Consider the following 17,475-nt stretch of genomic DNA (forward strand, 5'->3'; position numbering starts at 1 on the left):
GTTCACCATCCCAACCGTGAAGCACAGGGGTGGCAGCATCATGTTGTGGGGGTGCTTTTCTGCAGGAGGGACTGGTGCACTTCACAAAATAGATGGCATCATGAAGAGGAAATTGATGTTGATATATTGAAGCAACATCAAGACATCAGTCAGGAAGTTTATGCTTGGTCGCAGATGGGTCTTCCAAATGGACAATGACCCCAAGCATACTTCCAAAGTTGTGGCAAAATGGCTTAAGGACAACAAAGTCAATGTATTGGAGTGGCCATCACAAAGCCCTGACCTCAATCCCATAGAAAATTTGTGGGCAGAACTGAAAAAGCTTGTGCGAGCAGGCCTACAAACCTGACTCAGTTACACCAGCTCTGTCAGGAGGAAAGGGCCAAAATTCACCCAACTTATTGTGGAAGGCTACCTGAAACGTTTGACCCAAGTTAAACAATTTAAAGGCAATGCTACCAAATACTAATTGAGTGTATGTAAACTTCTGACCCACTGAGAATGTGATGAAAGAAATAAAAGCTGAAATAAATCAATCATTCTCTAATATTATTCTGACATTTCACATTCTTAAAATAAAGTGGTGATCCTAACTGACCTAAAACAGGGATTCTTTACTAGGATTAATTGTCAGGAATTGTGAAAAACTGAGTTTAAACGTATTTGGCTAAGGTGTATGTAAACTTCCGACTTCAACTGTAACCCCACCCACTTTGCCAAAGCACAGCCCCCACACAACTAGAGGGATATCAACAGACCACCAACTTACTACCCTGAGACAAGGCTGAGTATAGTCCCCACACCACTAGAGAGATATCAACAGACCACCAACTTCCTACCCTGAGACAAGGCTGAGTATAGTCCCCACACCACTAGAGGGATATCAACAGACCACCAACTTCCTACCCTGAGACCAGGCTGAGTATAGTCCCCACACCACTAGAGGGATATCAACAGACCACCAACTTACTACCCTGAGACCAGGCTGAGTATAGTCCCCACACCACTAGAGGGATATCAACAGACCACCAACTTACTACCCTGAGACAAGGCTGAGTATAGTCCCCACACCACTAGAGGGATATCAACAGACCCCTAACTTACTACCCTGAGACCAGGCCGAGTATAGTCCCCACACCACTAGAGTGATATCAACAGACCAACTTACTACCCTGAGACGAGGCTGAGTATAGTCCCCACACCACTAGAGGGATATCAACAGACCACCAACTTCCTACCCTGAGACAAGGCTGAGTATAGTCCCCACACAACTAGAGGGATATCAACAGACCACCAACTTACTACCCTGAGACCAGGCTGAGTATAGTCCCCACACCACTAGAGAGATATCAACAGACCACCAAATTACTACCCTGAGACAAGGCTGAGTATAGTCCCCACACCACTAGAGAGATATCAACAGACCACCAACTTCCTACCCTGAGACAAGGCTTAGTATAGTCCCCACACCACTAGAGGGATATCAACAGACCACCAACTTCCTACCCTGAGACAAGGCTGAGTATAGTCCCCACACCACTAGAGAGATATCAACAGACCACCAACTTCCTACCCTGAGACAAGGCTGAGTATAGTCCACAAAGATCTCTTCCACCACATGAACCCTAGGGGGCTCAAAACCAGACAGGAAGATCACGTCAGTGACTCAACCCACTCAAGTGACGCACCCCTCCTAGGGACGGCATGATAGAGCACCAGTAAGCCAGTGACTCAGCACCTGTAATAGGGTTAGAGGCAGAGAATCCCAGTGGAGAGAGGGGAACCGGCCAGGCAGAGACAGCAAGGGCAGTTCATCGCTCCAGTGCCTTGCTGTTCACCTTTGCACCCCTGGGCCAGACTACACTCAATCATAGGACCTACTGAAGAGATTAGTCTTCAATAAAGACTTAATAGTCGAGACAGAGTCTGCGTCTCTCACATGGATAGGCAGACAATTTCTTAAACATTTAGCTTTATAGGAAAAAGCCCTGCCTCCAGCTGTTTGCTTAGAAATTCTAGGGACAGTAAGGAGGCCTGCGTCTTGTGACCGTAGCGTACGTGTAGGTATGTACAGCAGGACCAAATTGGAAAGATAGGTAGGAGCAAGCCCATGTAATGCTTTGTTGGTTAGCAGTAAAACCTTGAAATCAGCCCTTGCCTTGACAGGAAGCCAGTGTACAGAGGCTAGCACTGGAGTAATATGATCACATTGTTTGATTCTAGTCAAGATTCTAGCAGCCGTGTTTAGCACTAACTGAAGTTTTAGTGCTTTATCCGGGTAGCCGGAAAGTAGAGCATTGCAGTAGTCTAATCTAGAAGTGACAAAAGCATGTATTTTTTTAAGTTTGCGATTTTTTCAATTTTACGAACATTTTAAAAAGCTGTCCTTGAAATATTATTGATATGTTCGTCAAACGAGAGATCAGGGTACAGAGTAACGCAAAGGTCCTTCAGTTTTATTTGAGACGACTAAAACAATCCAGATTAATTATCAGCTCCAACAGGTGTTTGTTTTGTCAAATTTTAAAAGTAAAATATTTTATGCCTTATGTCTGAAACACAGGCTTCCAGGAAGGGCAATTTTGGGGCTTCACCATGTTTCATCAAAATGTACAGCTGTGTGTCCTCTGCATAGCAGTGAAAGTTGACATTGTGTTTCCAAATGACATCACCAAGAGGTAGAATATATAGTGAAAACAATAGTGGTCCTAAAACTGAACCTTGAGGAACACCGAAACTTACCATTGATTTGTCAGAGGACAAACCATCCACAGAGATGAACTGATATCTTTCCGACAGATAAGATCTAAACCAGGCCAAAACTTGTCCATGTAGACCAATTTGAGTTTCCAATCTCTCCAAAAGATTGTCACAATCAATGGTGTCAAAAGCAGCACTAAGGTCTAGGATGCAGAGCCTCGGTCTGACGCCATTAAAAGGTCATTTACCACCTTCATGTGTGCAGTGCTATGATGAGTCAAAAACCAGACTGAAGCATTTTGTATACATCGTCTTCAGGAAGGCCCCCCAAAAAATTGGAGAGGAATGAAAGATTCAATAGGCCAATCGTAAAAATAAATAAAAATACATTCTGGGTCAAGTTTTGGCTGTTTCAAGAGTAGTTTTATTATTAAGCCATCCTCTCTTGGGGAATGGTGCTTTTTAGTTAGCTTTGCGACAGTATAAAAAATAAATTTTGGATTGTTCTTATTCTCCTCAATTAAGTTGGAAAAATAGGATGATCGAGCAGCAGTGAGGGCTCTTCGATATTGCACTGTATCGTCTTTCCAAGCCAGTCGGAAGACTTCCAGTATGGTGGAACGCCATTTCCCTTCCAATTTTCTGGAAGCTTGCTTCAGGACTCTGGTATTTTCTGTATACCAGGGACCAAATTTCTTGGTGACAAATGTTTTTCGTTTTTAGGGGTGCTACTGCATCTAGGGTATTGCGCAAGGTAACATTTAGATCCTCAGGTGGTTAGATGGGTTTTGTACTCAAACATCCTTGGGTAGCTGAAGGGAGTCTGGACAACCAAAAGATCTATGAATCTTTGGATTGTCTGAGAATTTATGGCACAGCTTTTGATGATCCTTGGTTGGGGTCTGAGCAGATTATTTGTTGCGATTGCAAACATAAAATGGTGGTCCGATAGTCCAGGATTATGAGAAAAACAATAAGATCCACAATATTTATTCCACGGGACAAAACTAGGTCCAGAGTGTGACAATGAGTAGGTAGGGAGACATGTTGGACAAAACCCACTGAGTTGACGATGGCTCCTAAAGCCTTTTGGAGTGGGTCTGTGGACTTTTCCATGTAAATATTGAAGTCACCAAAACTTTGACTACAAGGTCCGATAGGAATTCAGGGAACTCCGTGAGGAACTCTGTAGTGTGTGATCTACAGTACCGGTCAAAAGTTTTAGAACACCTACTCATTCAAGGGTTTTTCTTAATTTTTTACTATTTTCTACATTATAGAATAATAGTGAAGACATTAAAAACTATGAAATAACACAAATGGATCTCCGGAGTCGGTGAGTGCGCACGATCGAAGGATAAGAAGAACCACATTGAGCTTGACAGAGATCCTTCAAGACAATCTTTATTGTGGGTCAAAATACTGTCTTACAACACTTTAAAGCCCTTTAACAGACAAGGTTATTTTGTTCTGGAATACTGTGTAACAAAGCTAAATAGCGGGGGGAGGGGTTAGAACATTTAGCAGGAACACAAAGCAACATTTGTTCTTTATTTTGCTCATCACTCCAAGTAGTCATCTCTCCATCCAACACTTTCCTCTAATCGTATTCACCGCTAGTAATATTAGTTACTACCGTGACAGTTTCTATTCAATACTAGACATCACTTCCACACTACAGTTATTCATACTACTAGTGACACTAGTTATTAATACTTTGATGCTAGTCAATATGCTGTAAGATGCAGTTCTAACTGGGTCAGTCGCTGCAGTGGTGTTAGTTGCACCTTTAAAACAAGTGCAGTAGCAGTGTGTGTGAAGTTATTGGGGCCGGCTACTCTATCATTACTAACGTACTAGTCATAACCCCTATACTAACAGTTATTAACCTTTTAGGCACTTTCATTATTGTTATGGTTGAGACGAGCTAACACCAGGCCACAATAGCAGCAGCTTAACTGACTAGGTATCATTCTTTCCCTTAAACATTTTAGAATTAGCATTATGAACACACTGGACTAGCATTAGGCTATTCTCATACCAATATACTATGCTCCGCTAGGCTAACCCCTATACCGCTAGGCTAGGCTAACACTAGCCCACAGCTAAACACTGCGTGGGGAAAGGAAGGTACATGTTGCTAAGCTATTTTACAGTAATAAAAAGGTGCATGTTTCCCCTCTCTATGACTACTAATGATTATGATAGGTGAGGGGAGGGGAGGTGGGAGACGGGATGATTATGATAGGTGAGGGGAGGTGATTATGATGGGGAGGGGAGGGAGAAGGGATGATAGTGATGAGGAGGAGAGGAATATTCAGTGTTTATGCATTATTGTTTGGGTTATGGTGAATTAGTTTAGAAAGTTGTAATCTGATTGCTATGAAGACAAAGGGCTAGTTTGGAGGGTTCTGATTTGTCATTGGCCTCTAGACAGTAATGGAGTTGAATCTGATTGGTCTAGACAGTGATGTGGTAGGGGCTGCCAGGGATGTGTTGTTCTCCCCACTTCACTACCAGGATGTACTCTCCCTTCTCCTTGAGCTGGTAGCTGATGTTATAGACACGGTTCCCAAGATGCTTCACCAGAACCTCCTCACAGGGAACCCTGGGCCCGTCCACACCCACCAACAGCATGTTACGACCTGGAGGGAGGACAGTGTTAATACACACACTATAACCTGAGAGAGAGAGTCAGATACCACAGACTAAACGCACACCCCCCGAGCCTAAACGCAAACCCCCCCCCACCCGAGACCAAACACACACCTGCTTTGCTGCAGTCGACGCTGAAGTTGTTCTTCTGGCCGATAAAGCCCTTTGATAGGCCGAGACCCTTGGCTGTCACACAGCTGGCGTCCGATTGGCTGGGAGCTCCCTGGTGGGAAGAGCTAACCTGGCGAGTCACGGGGTCGACCATGACACTGGACGTCTCGTGGTTACTATGGCTACTGACCAGCTTGGAGCCTGGAGGAGAGAGACAGAGGTTAGAGTGAGGCTTGATGTTCTTTTCCCTGACATCTCCATTGTTCATACACGTGTACAGCCTGGCGTGTGTGTCCAGGTCCCTCACCAGTGATCTTAGCCTTGAAGGGGGATCCTACGATGTGGTAAGGTCCTCCGTATCTGATGGAGATCAAGTAGTTTCCTGGAGCCATGGGGGCGTAGGTCACCTTGTAACCCTCCGGACACTCAACACAGTCCATCTTCACCTTGGAGGGGCCGTCGATGGTCACCGCCAGTGCCCCGGGGCCCGCCTTACTGGTGTTAACCACGAACTCACAGGCTGTACCTGCAGAGGGAGTTATACATAACTACAGATGAGAACACATCAGACCCAGGTGTCAAATCATTTGAGCTTTGCTTTAGTATGCCTGGAGTGTCAGACAGGCAGGGCATGTCATTTTGAAACTTATTATATTGGCTTATTGAGCCAGCTAAGCTCAAACAGGCACAGATAAATGATTTGAAACCCAGGGTTATAACACCCTCCTCCTCCTCGTCAATCGTACCAGTGGTTCCTCCCTCTAATCCAGCTCCGTATGCGGTCACCATGCCTGGGTCTCCAGCCTGTCCTGTCTCCCCGACCCTGATCTTGAAGGGACTGCCGGGGATGTGACTGCCGTTGAACTTCACATCGATCAGATACAGACCGTTCTCTCTGGGAATGAATCGGACAGCATACTTATCTAGAGAGAGAGAGATTTTACTGTTTAGTAGTGTAACGTAGTAGTACTGTGTATTGGTGTAGTAGTAGAGTAATGTAGTAATATTGTGCAGTAGTAGTAGTAGTATTATTGTGTAGTAGTAGTATTATTGTGTAGTAGTAGTATTATTGTGGCGCAGTGTATACTAGTATCGTGTAATAGTCGTGTAAATTGTGTAGTATTGTTTAATGTAGTATTAGTGTGTAGCGTATTAGTATTGTGTAGTAAAAATCTGTCGTCCTGCCCCTGAGCAAGGCAGTTCAGCGCCCGGGGAACAGTGGGTTAAGACACGGATGTTGATTAAGGCAGTCCCCCGCACCGCTCTGATTCAGAGGGGTTAAATGAGGAAGACACATCTGTTGTCTGACTAGGTATCCCCCTTTCCCTATTGAATAGTAATATCAGTGTAGGAGTACCGTGCAGTATTATTGTGTAGTAGTAGTAGTAGTAGTGTGTTAGTATTGAGTAGTAGTAGTTACCTTGGTCTAGCTCAGTAACACAGTGTATTATAGTAAGGTATAGTGTGGTATATTGAAGTATTGTGTAGTATATTGTGTGGTATATTGTAGTATTGAGTAGTAGTAGTATTGGTTACCTTGGTCTAGCTCAGTAACGCAGTGTATTATAGTAAGGTATAGTGTGGTATATTGAAGTATTGCGTAGTATATTGTGTGGTATATTGTAGTATTGAGTAGTAGTAGTAGTAGTAGTAGTATTGGTTACCTTGGTCTAGCTCAGTAACACAGGGTATTATAGTATTGTGTAGTATATTGTGGTAGTAGTTACCTTGGTCTAGCTCAGTAACACAGTGTAGTATTGTATTGTGTAGTATATTGTAGTATTGTGTGGTAGTAGTTACCCTGGTCTAGCTCAGTAACACAGTGTAGTATAGTATTGTGTAGTATATTGTAGTATTGTGTGGTAGTAGTTACCCTGGTCTAGCTCAGTAACACAGTGTAGTATAGTATTGTGTAGTATATTGTAGTATTGTGTGGTAGTAGTTACCCTGGTCTAGCTCAGTAACACAGTGTAGTATAGTATATTGTAGTATTGTGTGGTAGTAGTTACCCTGGTCTAGCTCAGTAACACAGTGTAGTATAGTATTGTGTAGTATATTGTAGTATTGTGTGGTAGTAGTTACCCTGGTCTAGCTCAGTAACACAGCAGCCCTCCAGGGCTCCGGAGGGTGAGTGAACTTTAGCGTCGATCTGTCCCTTCGCTCCGTTCAGGCTCACAGCAAAGGATGCTGGGTGATTGACCTTCAACCCGGACTCCTGCTCAGATATATAACTCACAACTCAACACCACAACGACGCACGTCAATCAGTCAACACTATCACAGGTCAATCAGTCAACACTATAAACTGCAACACATGCTCAATATAATAACACTCAAACGTACCTGGAGGCAGCTAACAGGGGTAAAGAGGAGAGTCAGAGAGGTGAAGAACAGGACAGAAAAGAGTGTGTGTGTGTGGATGACAGAAACTGGCCCATTGTAACCTCTTTAACCCTTTAGTGCCTGGTGGATGATGGGAAGGAAGTAGGAGGAAGGGGACTGTTGTGAGCCTTTAGAACGAGGCACGAGAAACACACGGTCCTTTAGTTTCCCACAAACCCTTGCACTTCCCAACAACAGCAGCAGCAGCAGCACGACCTGACCTCTGACCCTCTGACTAATGACTGACCTATTGTTCTTCAAAACAAAAACCTAGGAAGATGTTCAGAAATTGCTGTGCCTACACACACACACCATCCCGTAAAACACTAGCTACACAATATCCCCCCACAGGCTGTTGCTGCTGCGTTGTGGGTAGTGTAGTCCTGGGTGTGGGTGTGTGTCTCCGAGCCTCACCTGAAGACTGGCAACAGTGAGTCGTCTGGCGTCATCAGAGGGCGACGCCACGGGAACCACGAAGGGACTGTCAGGGATGTGCTCCTCGTTGAAACGGATAGACACCTCATAGTCTCCTGCAACACACGTGTAACAGGCATCACTGTGCTGACTAACTGTGTAGCTTCCTTCCACAAGCCCTTACCGGTACTCGATGGCGGATCCTCGGCCTCAAACACAGGTGACCGTCTGCTCGACAACATCTTAGCAAATTACGCTATAGAAAACGTACCAATTCAATAGCGCGAGTGGAGACATGTCAAGCTGGGAAGTGAACTTCGTTACACACACACCTCTTCTTAATCAGAACGCTAATGTTGATGATAATGCCTATAAATGAGGACGATTATCACCAGGTGGTTAGATAGTCGTTACCATTCTCAACACACCTGACTCCTGGACCATGTAGGTTACTCCACTGGATCCATCCTTGCGGTCCTCGAAGGTGATCTCTGCTTTACTGGGCCCCTCCACCGCGATGCTGAGACCCCCTGCACCCGCCTCCCGCGTCCAGATACTGAACTCAGCTACACACACACACACGGATCAGCACACACACACGGATCAGCACACACACACGGATCAGCACACACACACGGATCAGCACACACACGGATCAGCACACACACGGATCAGCACACACACACGGATCAGCACACACACACGGATCAGCACACACACACGGATCAGCACACACACACGGATCAGCACACACACACGGATCAGCACACACACACGGATCAGCGCACACACACGGATCAGCGCACACACACGGATCAGCGCACACACACAATGTCAATGTGTGATCCTCACAGTATAGTAACCTCAACACACACACGTACCTGGTACTCCAGCCTCTGCCCTCTCCAGCCCGGGCCCCCCAGCGCGGACCTTGTGAGCCCCTCCTTCTCCCAGGGGCCCCACAGTGAACTGGAAGGGGCTGCCGGGCACGTGGACGCCCGCGTACTTCACACACACTGTGTGCACGCCGGTCTCCGTGGGAACAAAGCGGATGCAGTAGGTGTTGTTCTCTCCCTCCATGATGTCAGCTTCCTGGACCTGACCAGACGGACTGGTCACCTGGGCCACCATGTCTGCTATGCTGATCTCTGTTAACACACACACACAGGGTTAACAGTCTCCTGGACCTGACAGACTGGTCACCATGTCTACTGATCTGATAGGCATCTCCTGGATGGTAGAGAGGGTACCTGGTATCTTGAGGCTGAGGTCACACTGGCTGCCCACGTTAGCAACAGACGCTGCTCTCTTCTTCCTGGTGATACTCTCCTTCATCCTCCCTTCTCCCGTCACCTTCACCGTGAACGCACTCCCTACACACACACACATTATTCAAACAATATTTATTATATTATCATTTAAAAATATATATTTTAAATCGAGGATGTCAAGAAACAAGTGAAGTACCTGGTACGTGTTGGTCGGCGAACTTGATGTTGATGATGTAGTTTCCTGGTTCAGTAGGGCAGTAGCTGACCTTACAGGTCCCGTCCTCCTGGTCCTCAGTGTTAATGTCCACCTTACTGGGGCCCTCGATGGACAGACTCAGACCCCCATAGCCTGCAGCAAATCACAAACTTCATTTAAAATGCTTTCCAAAAATCACAACATACTTTTTACACTTTTTACATCCACATCTTTATTTTTGATGTAAAAGGCATTTTATAGAATGATTCAGACACCGTTTGCGATTTCACCAGGCAGAGAGCCCAAAGCCCGGCGTCTCCAGGCAGAGAGCCCAAAGCCCGGCGTCTCCAGGCAGAGAGCCCAAAGCCCGGCGTCTCCAGGCAGAGAGCCCAAAGCCCGGCGTCTCCAGGCAGAGAGCCCAAAGCCCGGCGTCTCCAGACAGAGAGCCCAAAGCCCGGCGTCTCCAGACAGAGAGCCCAAAGCCCGGCGTCACCAGACAGAGAGCCGAGAGACCGGCGTCTCCAGACAGAGAGCCCAAAGCCCGGCGTCTCCAGACAGAGAGCCCAAAGCCCGGCGTCTCCAGACAGAGCCCAAAGCCCCGGCGTCTCCAGACAGAGAGCCCAAAGACCCGCCGTCTCCAGACAGAGAGCCCAAAGACCGGCGTCTCCAGACAGAGAGCCCAAAGACCGGCGTCTCCAGGCAGAGAGCCCAAAGACCGGCGTCTCCAGGCAGAGAGCCCAAAGACCGGCGTCTCCAGGCAGAGAGCCCAAAGACCGGCGTCTCCAGGCAGAGAGCCCAAAGACCGGCGTCTCCAGGCAGAGAGCCCAAAGACCGGCGTCTCCAGACAGAGCTTGTGTTTCTAAAAGAACAAGTATTTTTGTAGCCTTTGTTCATGTTTTCAGAGCTCCCATATTGCACAACAAGGATAAGGAAGTGAATCACTGGTTGGGGTAAGTTTCTCAAAGTGAAATCGCCAAAAAATAACACATTTTTAAAAAGTGTCTGGACCCCTCTATGTCATGCCATTTACATCAAGGAGATTTGGTTGTAAAAAAGCTAAGTTCACCTTTAAAGTTAAATTATAAAAACAAAAGGCAATAAAAACAGAAGAATAAAATACCAAAATCACCTGCTCCTACACAGACCCTCACTGACCTGCTCCTACACAGACCCTCACTGACCTGCTTCGCGTGTGTCGATGATGAACTCAGCAGGTTCAAAGGTTTTGGCCTCACTGAGACCCTGGCCAGTCACTCGCACCCGGCTGGCGTCGCCAATCTCTGATTGGCTGATCATCACAGCGATGGGGCTGCTGGGAATATGGCGTCCGTTCTTCTTGATGTTCACCAGGTGCTCCCCGATCTCCTTGGGAACAAACGAGATGCCTGACGGACAATGACAGGTTAGAGGAGCTTCTGAGAATCACAATCTGTCTGTAGACTACAATGATTTGTAACGTCGGGTATAGTTCTACTCTCATGGCTGAGGCAACTCCAGGCATTTTGAAATTTGTCAAATGAAAAATGATAGTCGATAGTCTGTTTCTGCTCAACACTGACCGACGTGTCCGTTGCGGAGCATCTTGAGGTGGCAGGGTTCCTCTCGGCCGGAGGGAGTGGTCAGAGAGGCTGTCAGCTGACTCAGGTCCAGCTCTCCAATGTCCAATGGGATGTCAGCAGCAGAGCCCACCTTCAGATGGGACATCCTCATAGAGTCATCACCTAGGAGACAGAGAGAATATTATTATGGGATGTCAGTAGCAGAGCCACCTTCAGATGGGACATCCTCATAGAGTCATCACCTAGGAGACAGAGAGAATATTATTATGGGATGTCAGTAGCAGAGCCCACCTTCAGATGGGACATCCTCATAGAGTCATCACCTAGGAGACAGAGAGAATATTATTATGGGATGTCAGTAGCAGAGCCACCTTCAGATGGGACATCCTCATAGAGTCATCACCTAGGAGACAGAGAATATTATTATGGGATGTCAGTAGCAGAGCCCACCTTCAGATGGGACATCCTCATAGAGTCATCACCTAGGAGACAGAGAGAATATTATTATGGGATGTCAGCAGCAGAGCCCACCTTCAGATGGGACATCCTCATAGAGTCATCACCTAGGAGACAGAGAGAATATTATTATGGGATGTCAGTAGCAGAGCCACCTTCAGATGGGACATCCTCATAGAGTCATCACCTAGGAGACAGAGAGAATATTATTATGGGATGTCAGTAGCAGAGCCACCTTCAGATGGGACATCCTCATAGAGTCATCACCTAGGAGACAGAGAATATTATTATGGGATGTCAGTAGCAGAGCCACCTTCAGATGGGACATCCTCATAGAGTCATCACCTAGGAGACAGAGAGAATATTATTATGGGATGTCAGTAGCAGAGCCCACCTTCAGATGGGACATCCTCATAGAGTCATCACCTAGGAGACAGAGAGAATATTATTATGGGATGTCAGTAGCAGAGCCACCTTCAGATGGGACATCCTCATAGAGTCATCACCTAGGAGACAGAGAGAATATTATTATGGGATGTCAGTAGCAGAGCCCACCTTCAGATGGGACATCCTCATAGAGTCATCACCTAGGAGACAGAGAGAATATTATTATGGGATGTCAGCAGCAGAGCCCACCTTCAGATGGGACATCCTCATAGAGTCATCACCTAGGAGACAGAGAGAATATTATTATGGGATGTCAGTAGCAGAGCCACCTTCAGATGGGACATCCTCATAGAGTCATCACCTAGGAGACAGAGAGAATATTATTATGGGATGTCAGTAGCAGAGCCACCTTCAGATGGGACATCCTCATAGAGTCATCACCTAGGAGACAGAGAATATTATTATGGGATGTCAGTAGCAGAGCCACCTTCAGATGGGACATCCTCATAGAGTCATCACCTAGGAGACAGAGAGAATATTATTATGGGATGTCAGTAGCAGAGCCACCTTCAGATGGGACATCCTCATAGAGTCATCACCTAGGAGACAGAGAGAATATTATTATGGGATGTCAGTAGCAGAGCCACCTTCAGATGGGACATCCTCATAGAGTCATCACCTAGGAGACAGAGAGAATATTATTATGGGATGTCAGTAGCAGAGCCACCTTCAGATGGGACATCCTCATAGAGTCATCACCTAGGAGACAGAGAGAATATTATTATGGGATGTCAGCAGCAGAGCCCACCTTCAGATGGGACATCCTCATAGAGTCATCACCTAGGAGACAGAGAGAATATTATTATGGGATGTCAGTAGCAGAGCCACCTTCAGATGGGACATCCTCATAGAGTCATCACCTAGGAGACAGAGAGAATATTATTATGGGATGTCAGTAGCAGAGCCACCTTCAGATGGGACATCCTCATAGAGTCATCACCTAGGAGACAGAGGTCCATTGTTTTTCACTAAAGTCACCCTTTTTCACATGAACATGTAAAATAGTGTTACCGGTGATGCGGGCTGAGAAGGGGCTGCCTGGGATGTGTTTGTCATTGTATTTGACCAGGATGCTGTAGTCTCCAGGTAGAACAGGCAGGTAGGATACAGAACACGTTCCATCCTGGTTATCCACACAGCTGATGTCGGCTTTAGAAGGACCCTCGATGGCCAGCGACAGACCACCTACACAGGAGTGAGAGAAGTTAGAAAATACACCTTCCTAATTTGGACCCAGTTTGCCCTCAGAACAGCCTCAATTCATCAGGGACTCTACCAGGTGTTGAGAACGTGTTCCACAGGTGTTCTGGCCCATTTTGACTCCAATACTTCCCACAGTTGTATCAAGTTGGCTGGTGGACCATTCTTGATACACACAGGAAACTGAGCTTGAAAAACCCAACAGCATTGCAGTTCTTGACACACTCAAACCGGTGCGCCTGGCACCTACTACCATACCCCAGTTGAAAAGGTACTTAAATATTTTGTCTGCTCTATTCACCCTCAATGGCACACATACACAACCCATGTCTCAATACTATTTAACCTGTTCCTAATATTTTGTTCACTCAGTGTACATACATTACACACATCAACTCGGTGTGTGTGTGTGTGTGTGTGTGTAAACCAACACTGCACATTACATTTTTCATATACGGAACAAAAATATAAACATGCAACAATTTAAAAGATTTGAGTTACAGTTAATGAGGAAATCAGTCAATTGAAACAAATTAGGCCCTAATCTATGACTTTCACACAACTGGGAATACAGATCTGCATCTGTTGGTCACAGATACCTTTAAATAAAAAAAAGTAGGGACGTGGATCAGAAACCCAGTCAGTATCTGGTGTGACCACCATTTGACTCATGCAGCGTGACACATCTCCTTCACATAGAGTTGATCAGGCTGTTGATTGTGGAATGTTGTCCGAATCCTCTTCAATGGCCGTGTGAAGTTGCTGGATATCGGCGGGAACTGGAACACGCCGTCGTGCACATGGATCCAGAGCATCCCAAACATGCTCAATGGGTGACATGTCTGGTGAGTATGCAGTCCATGGAAGAACTGGGACATTTTCAGCTTCCAGGAATTGTGTACAGATCCTTGCGACATGGGGCCGTGCATTATTATGCCGAAACGTGATGGCGGCGGATGAATGGCTGGACAATGGGCCTCAGGATCGCCGTCAAGGATCTCCATCCTTGTCCGTAGCTTATGCCTGCCCATACCATAGCCCCACCATGGGGAACACTGTTCACAACGTTGACATTAGCAAACCACTCGCCGTACATATGGAATGCGGTTGTGAGGCCGTTTGGACGTACTGACAAATTCTCTAAAATGATGTTGGAGGCGGCTTATGGTAGAGATATGAACATGAAATTCTCTGGCAACAGCTATGGTTGACATTCCTGCAGTCCAGCATGCCAATTGCACGCTCCCTCAAAACATCTGTGGCATTGTGTTTTGTGACAATACTGCACATTTTAGAGTGGCATTTTACTGTCCCCAGCACAAGGTGCACCTGTGTAATGATCGTGCCGTTTAATCAGCTTCTTGATATGCCACACCTGTCAGGTGGATGGATTATCTTGGCAAAGGAGGAATGCTCACTAACAGGGATGAGAGAAACTAGGTTTTTGTGCGTATGGAACATTTCTGGGCTCTTTTATTTCAGCTCATGAAACACGGGACCAACAATTTACATGTTGTGTTTATATTGTTGTTCAGTATAGATCATTATGATGGATCGATAATGCATGATGGATGGTGATGGATCGATAATGCATGATGGATGGTGATGGATCGATAATGCATGATGGATGGTGATGGATCGATAATGCATGATGGATGGTGATGGATCGATAATGCATGATGGATGGTGATGGATCGATAATGCATGATGGATGGTGATGGATCGATAATGCATGATGGATGGTGATGGATCGATAATGCATGATGGATGGTGATGGATCGATAATGCATGATGGATGGTGATGGATCGATAATGCATGATGGATGGTGATGGATCGATAATGCATGATGGATGGTGATGGATCGATAATGCATGATGGATGGTGATGGATCGATAATGCATGATGGATGGTGATGGATCGATAATGCATGATGGATGGTGATGGATCGATAATGCATGATGGATGGTGATGGATCGATAATGCATGATGGATGGTGATGGATCGATAATGCATGATGGATGGTGATGGATCGATAATGCATGATGGATGGTGATGGATCGATAATGCATGATGGATGGTGATGGATCGATAATGCATGATGGATGGTGATGGATCGATAATGCATGATGGATGGTGATGGATCGATAATGCATGATGGATGGTGATGGATCGATAATGCATGATGGATGGTGATGGATCGATAATGCATGATGGATCGATAATGCATGATGGATGGTGATGGATCGATAATGCATGATGGATGGTGATGGATCGATAATGCATGATGGATGGTGATGGATCTATAATGCATTATGGATAGTGATGGATCTATAATGCATTATGGATAGTGATGGATCTATAATGCATTATGGATAGTGATGGATCTATAATGCATTATGGATAGTGATGGATCGATAATGCATTATGGATAGTGATGGATCGATAATGCATGATGGATAGTGATGGATCTATAATGCATGATGGATAGTGATGGATCTATAATGCATGATGGATAGTGATGGATCTATAATGCATGATGGATAGTGATGGATCTATAATTGAACTACTAATTGCCCTACCCTCTCCTGCGTCCTTGGTGTTGACGGTGAACATAGCAGGTTTGTTGACGGTCCCGTGGATCAGCCCCGGTCCGTACGCACTGACGTTCCCGCTGTTCACATAGTCCACATAGAACTGGAGGGGACTACCTGTTACGGAGAGAGGAGAGAGAAGGAGAGAAAGAGAGGAGAGATGTAGGGATGAGAGAGAGGATAGAGAAGGAGAGAGAGAGAGAGGAGGAGAGATGTAGGGACAAGAGAGGATAGAGAAGGAGGAGAGATGTAGGGACAAGAGAGGATAGAGAGGGGAGAGAGAAGGAGAGAAAGAGAGGAGAGATGCAGGGACAAGAGAGAGGATAGAGAAGCAGAGAAGGAGAGAGAGGAGAGATGCAGGGATGAGAGAGAGGAGAGATGTAGGGACAAGAGAGGATAGAGAGGAGAGATGCAGGGACATGAGGATAGAGAAGCAGAGAGGAGAGAGAAGGAGAGAGAGGAGAGATGCAGGGATGAGAGCGAGAGATCAGCTCTACACAGGAGAGTCAGTACATCCAGAAGCCACCAACACTATGAATACTCCCAGGAGAGGTTCTTGGCCAGTCAACAGACCTAAATATTCTGAAATATCTTCATCTTGTCCAGAAATATAGACTAGAAAGTGGAAACATATTTAGGTTTATCTTTCTAAATGAAGATGTGACTGTTTATCAGAGTGAGCTTGTTGAGAGTTAGAGGTCGTCCGTACCAGGGATGTGTATCCCGTCGTATTTGATGTCCATCTCGTGCAGGCCGGCCTCAGTCGGAGCGTATTTAACCGTTACTGTCCCATCCTTATTGTCTGTGATGTCCGGCTTGGCTGTTTTACCTGACGGCATGCGCACGTCTCCTAGGGGAGGAAACAGTAGTTGAACAGGCAAGGTACCTCAGGCTTTCAGTATGTGAGGTGATACGTCCATTAGTGGAATTTCATCTAACGGTTAAGGATGATGATGTCCTGCCTGGCGGCAACAGTACGGCGTGTGTACCTGTGATCTCTCCTTTTTGGATGGTGAAGGGGATAACCAGGTCAAACGGCCGGAGGCCCGCCACATCCAAACCATTCATTCCCATTGGCCGGTCTGTTGCCTAGGAGACAGGTCAAAGAATCTGAGGTTAGGAGCGGGAGGGACTAAGGTATGGGTGTAGGAAGGATGAGAACTGAGGTACGGGGTAAGAAGGACGTATGGGGTAAGAAGGATGAGGACTGAGGTACGGGGTAAGAAGGACGTATGGGGTAAGAAGGATGAGGACTGAGGTACGGTGTTGGGTGAGGGACACTATTGAGTGAGAGACACTATTGAGTGAGGGACAAAGGGACACTATTGAGTGAGGGACAAAGGGACACTATTGAGTGAGGGACAAAGGGACACTATTGAGTGAGGGACTGTATTGGGTACGGAGGTGGTGGAGAGTGGTTCAGGATGTTGAGGAGGGTTGAGTTATTGGGGGGGGGGGGGGGCGATGAGACCAAACACAGCAGAATAGAATG

The 17,475-nt window shown here is 46.2% G+C and overlaps 1 protein-coding gene across 4 annotated transcripts in view; it reads right to left on the bottom strand.

The window, feature by feature from the left end:
- Nucleotides 1-4,088: 4,088 nt before the first annotated feature.
- LOC139543175 (filamin-A-like) overlaps nucleotides 4,089-17,475 on the bottom strand; it is an 80,124-nt gene continuing 66,737 nt past the window's right edge. For all 4 annotated transcript variants that reach the window (XM_071349435.1, XM_071349433.1, XM_071349434.1 and 1 more), the window contains 16 exons: nucleotides 16,973-17,072; nucleotides 16,693-16,833; nucleotides 15,972-16,100; nucleotides 13,203-13,376; nucleotides 11,289-11,450; nucleotides 10,911-11,114; nucleotides 9,730-9,882; nucleotides 9,513-9,635; nucleotides 9,144-9,410; nucleotides 8,691-8,828; nucleotides 8,263-8,378; nucleotides 7,549-7,681; nucleotides 6,213-6,389; nucleotides 5,774-5,992; nucleotides 5,470-5,667; nucleotides 4,089-5,345 (listed from right to left, as the gene is read on the bottom strand). In XM_071349435.1, coding sequence (XP_071205536.1) covers nucleotides 5,161-5,345; nucleotides 5,470-5,667; nucleotides 5,774-5,992; nucleotides 6,213-6,389; nucleotides 7,549-7,681; nucleotides 8,263-8,378; nucleotides 8,691-8,828; nucleotides 9,144-9,410; nucleotides 9,513-9,635; nucleotides 9,730-9,882; nucleotides 10,911-11,114; nucleotides 11,289-11,450; nucleotides 13,203-13,376; nucleotides 15,972-16,100; nucleotides 16,693-16,833; nucleotides 16,973-17,072 — 2,619 coding nt within the window. In that variant the 3' untranslated portion in view covers nucleotides 4,089-5,160. The remainder of the gene's footprint in view (nucleotides 5,346-5,469; nucleotides 5,668-5,773; nucleotides 5,993-6,212; nucleotides 6,390-7,548; nucleotides 7,682-8,262; nucleotides 8,379-8,690; nucleotides 8,829-9,143; nucleotides 9,411-9,512; nucleotides 9,636-9,729; nucleotides 9,883-10,910; nucleotides 11,115-11,288; nucleotides 11,451-13,202; nucleotides 13,377-15,971; nucleotides 16,101-16,692; nucleotides 16,834-16,972; nucleotides 17,073-17,475) is intronic.

This window comes from Salvelinus alpinus, chromosome 17 (assembly GCF_045679555.1).
Source record: "Salvelinus alpinus chromosome 17, SLU_Salpinus.1, whole genome shotgun sequence".
Lineage (NCBI taxonomy): Eukaryota > Metazoa > Chordata > Actinopteri > Salmoniformes > Salmonidae > Salvelinus > Salvelinus alpinus.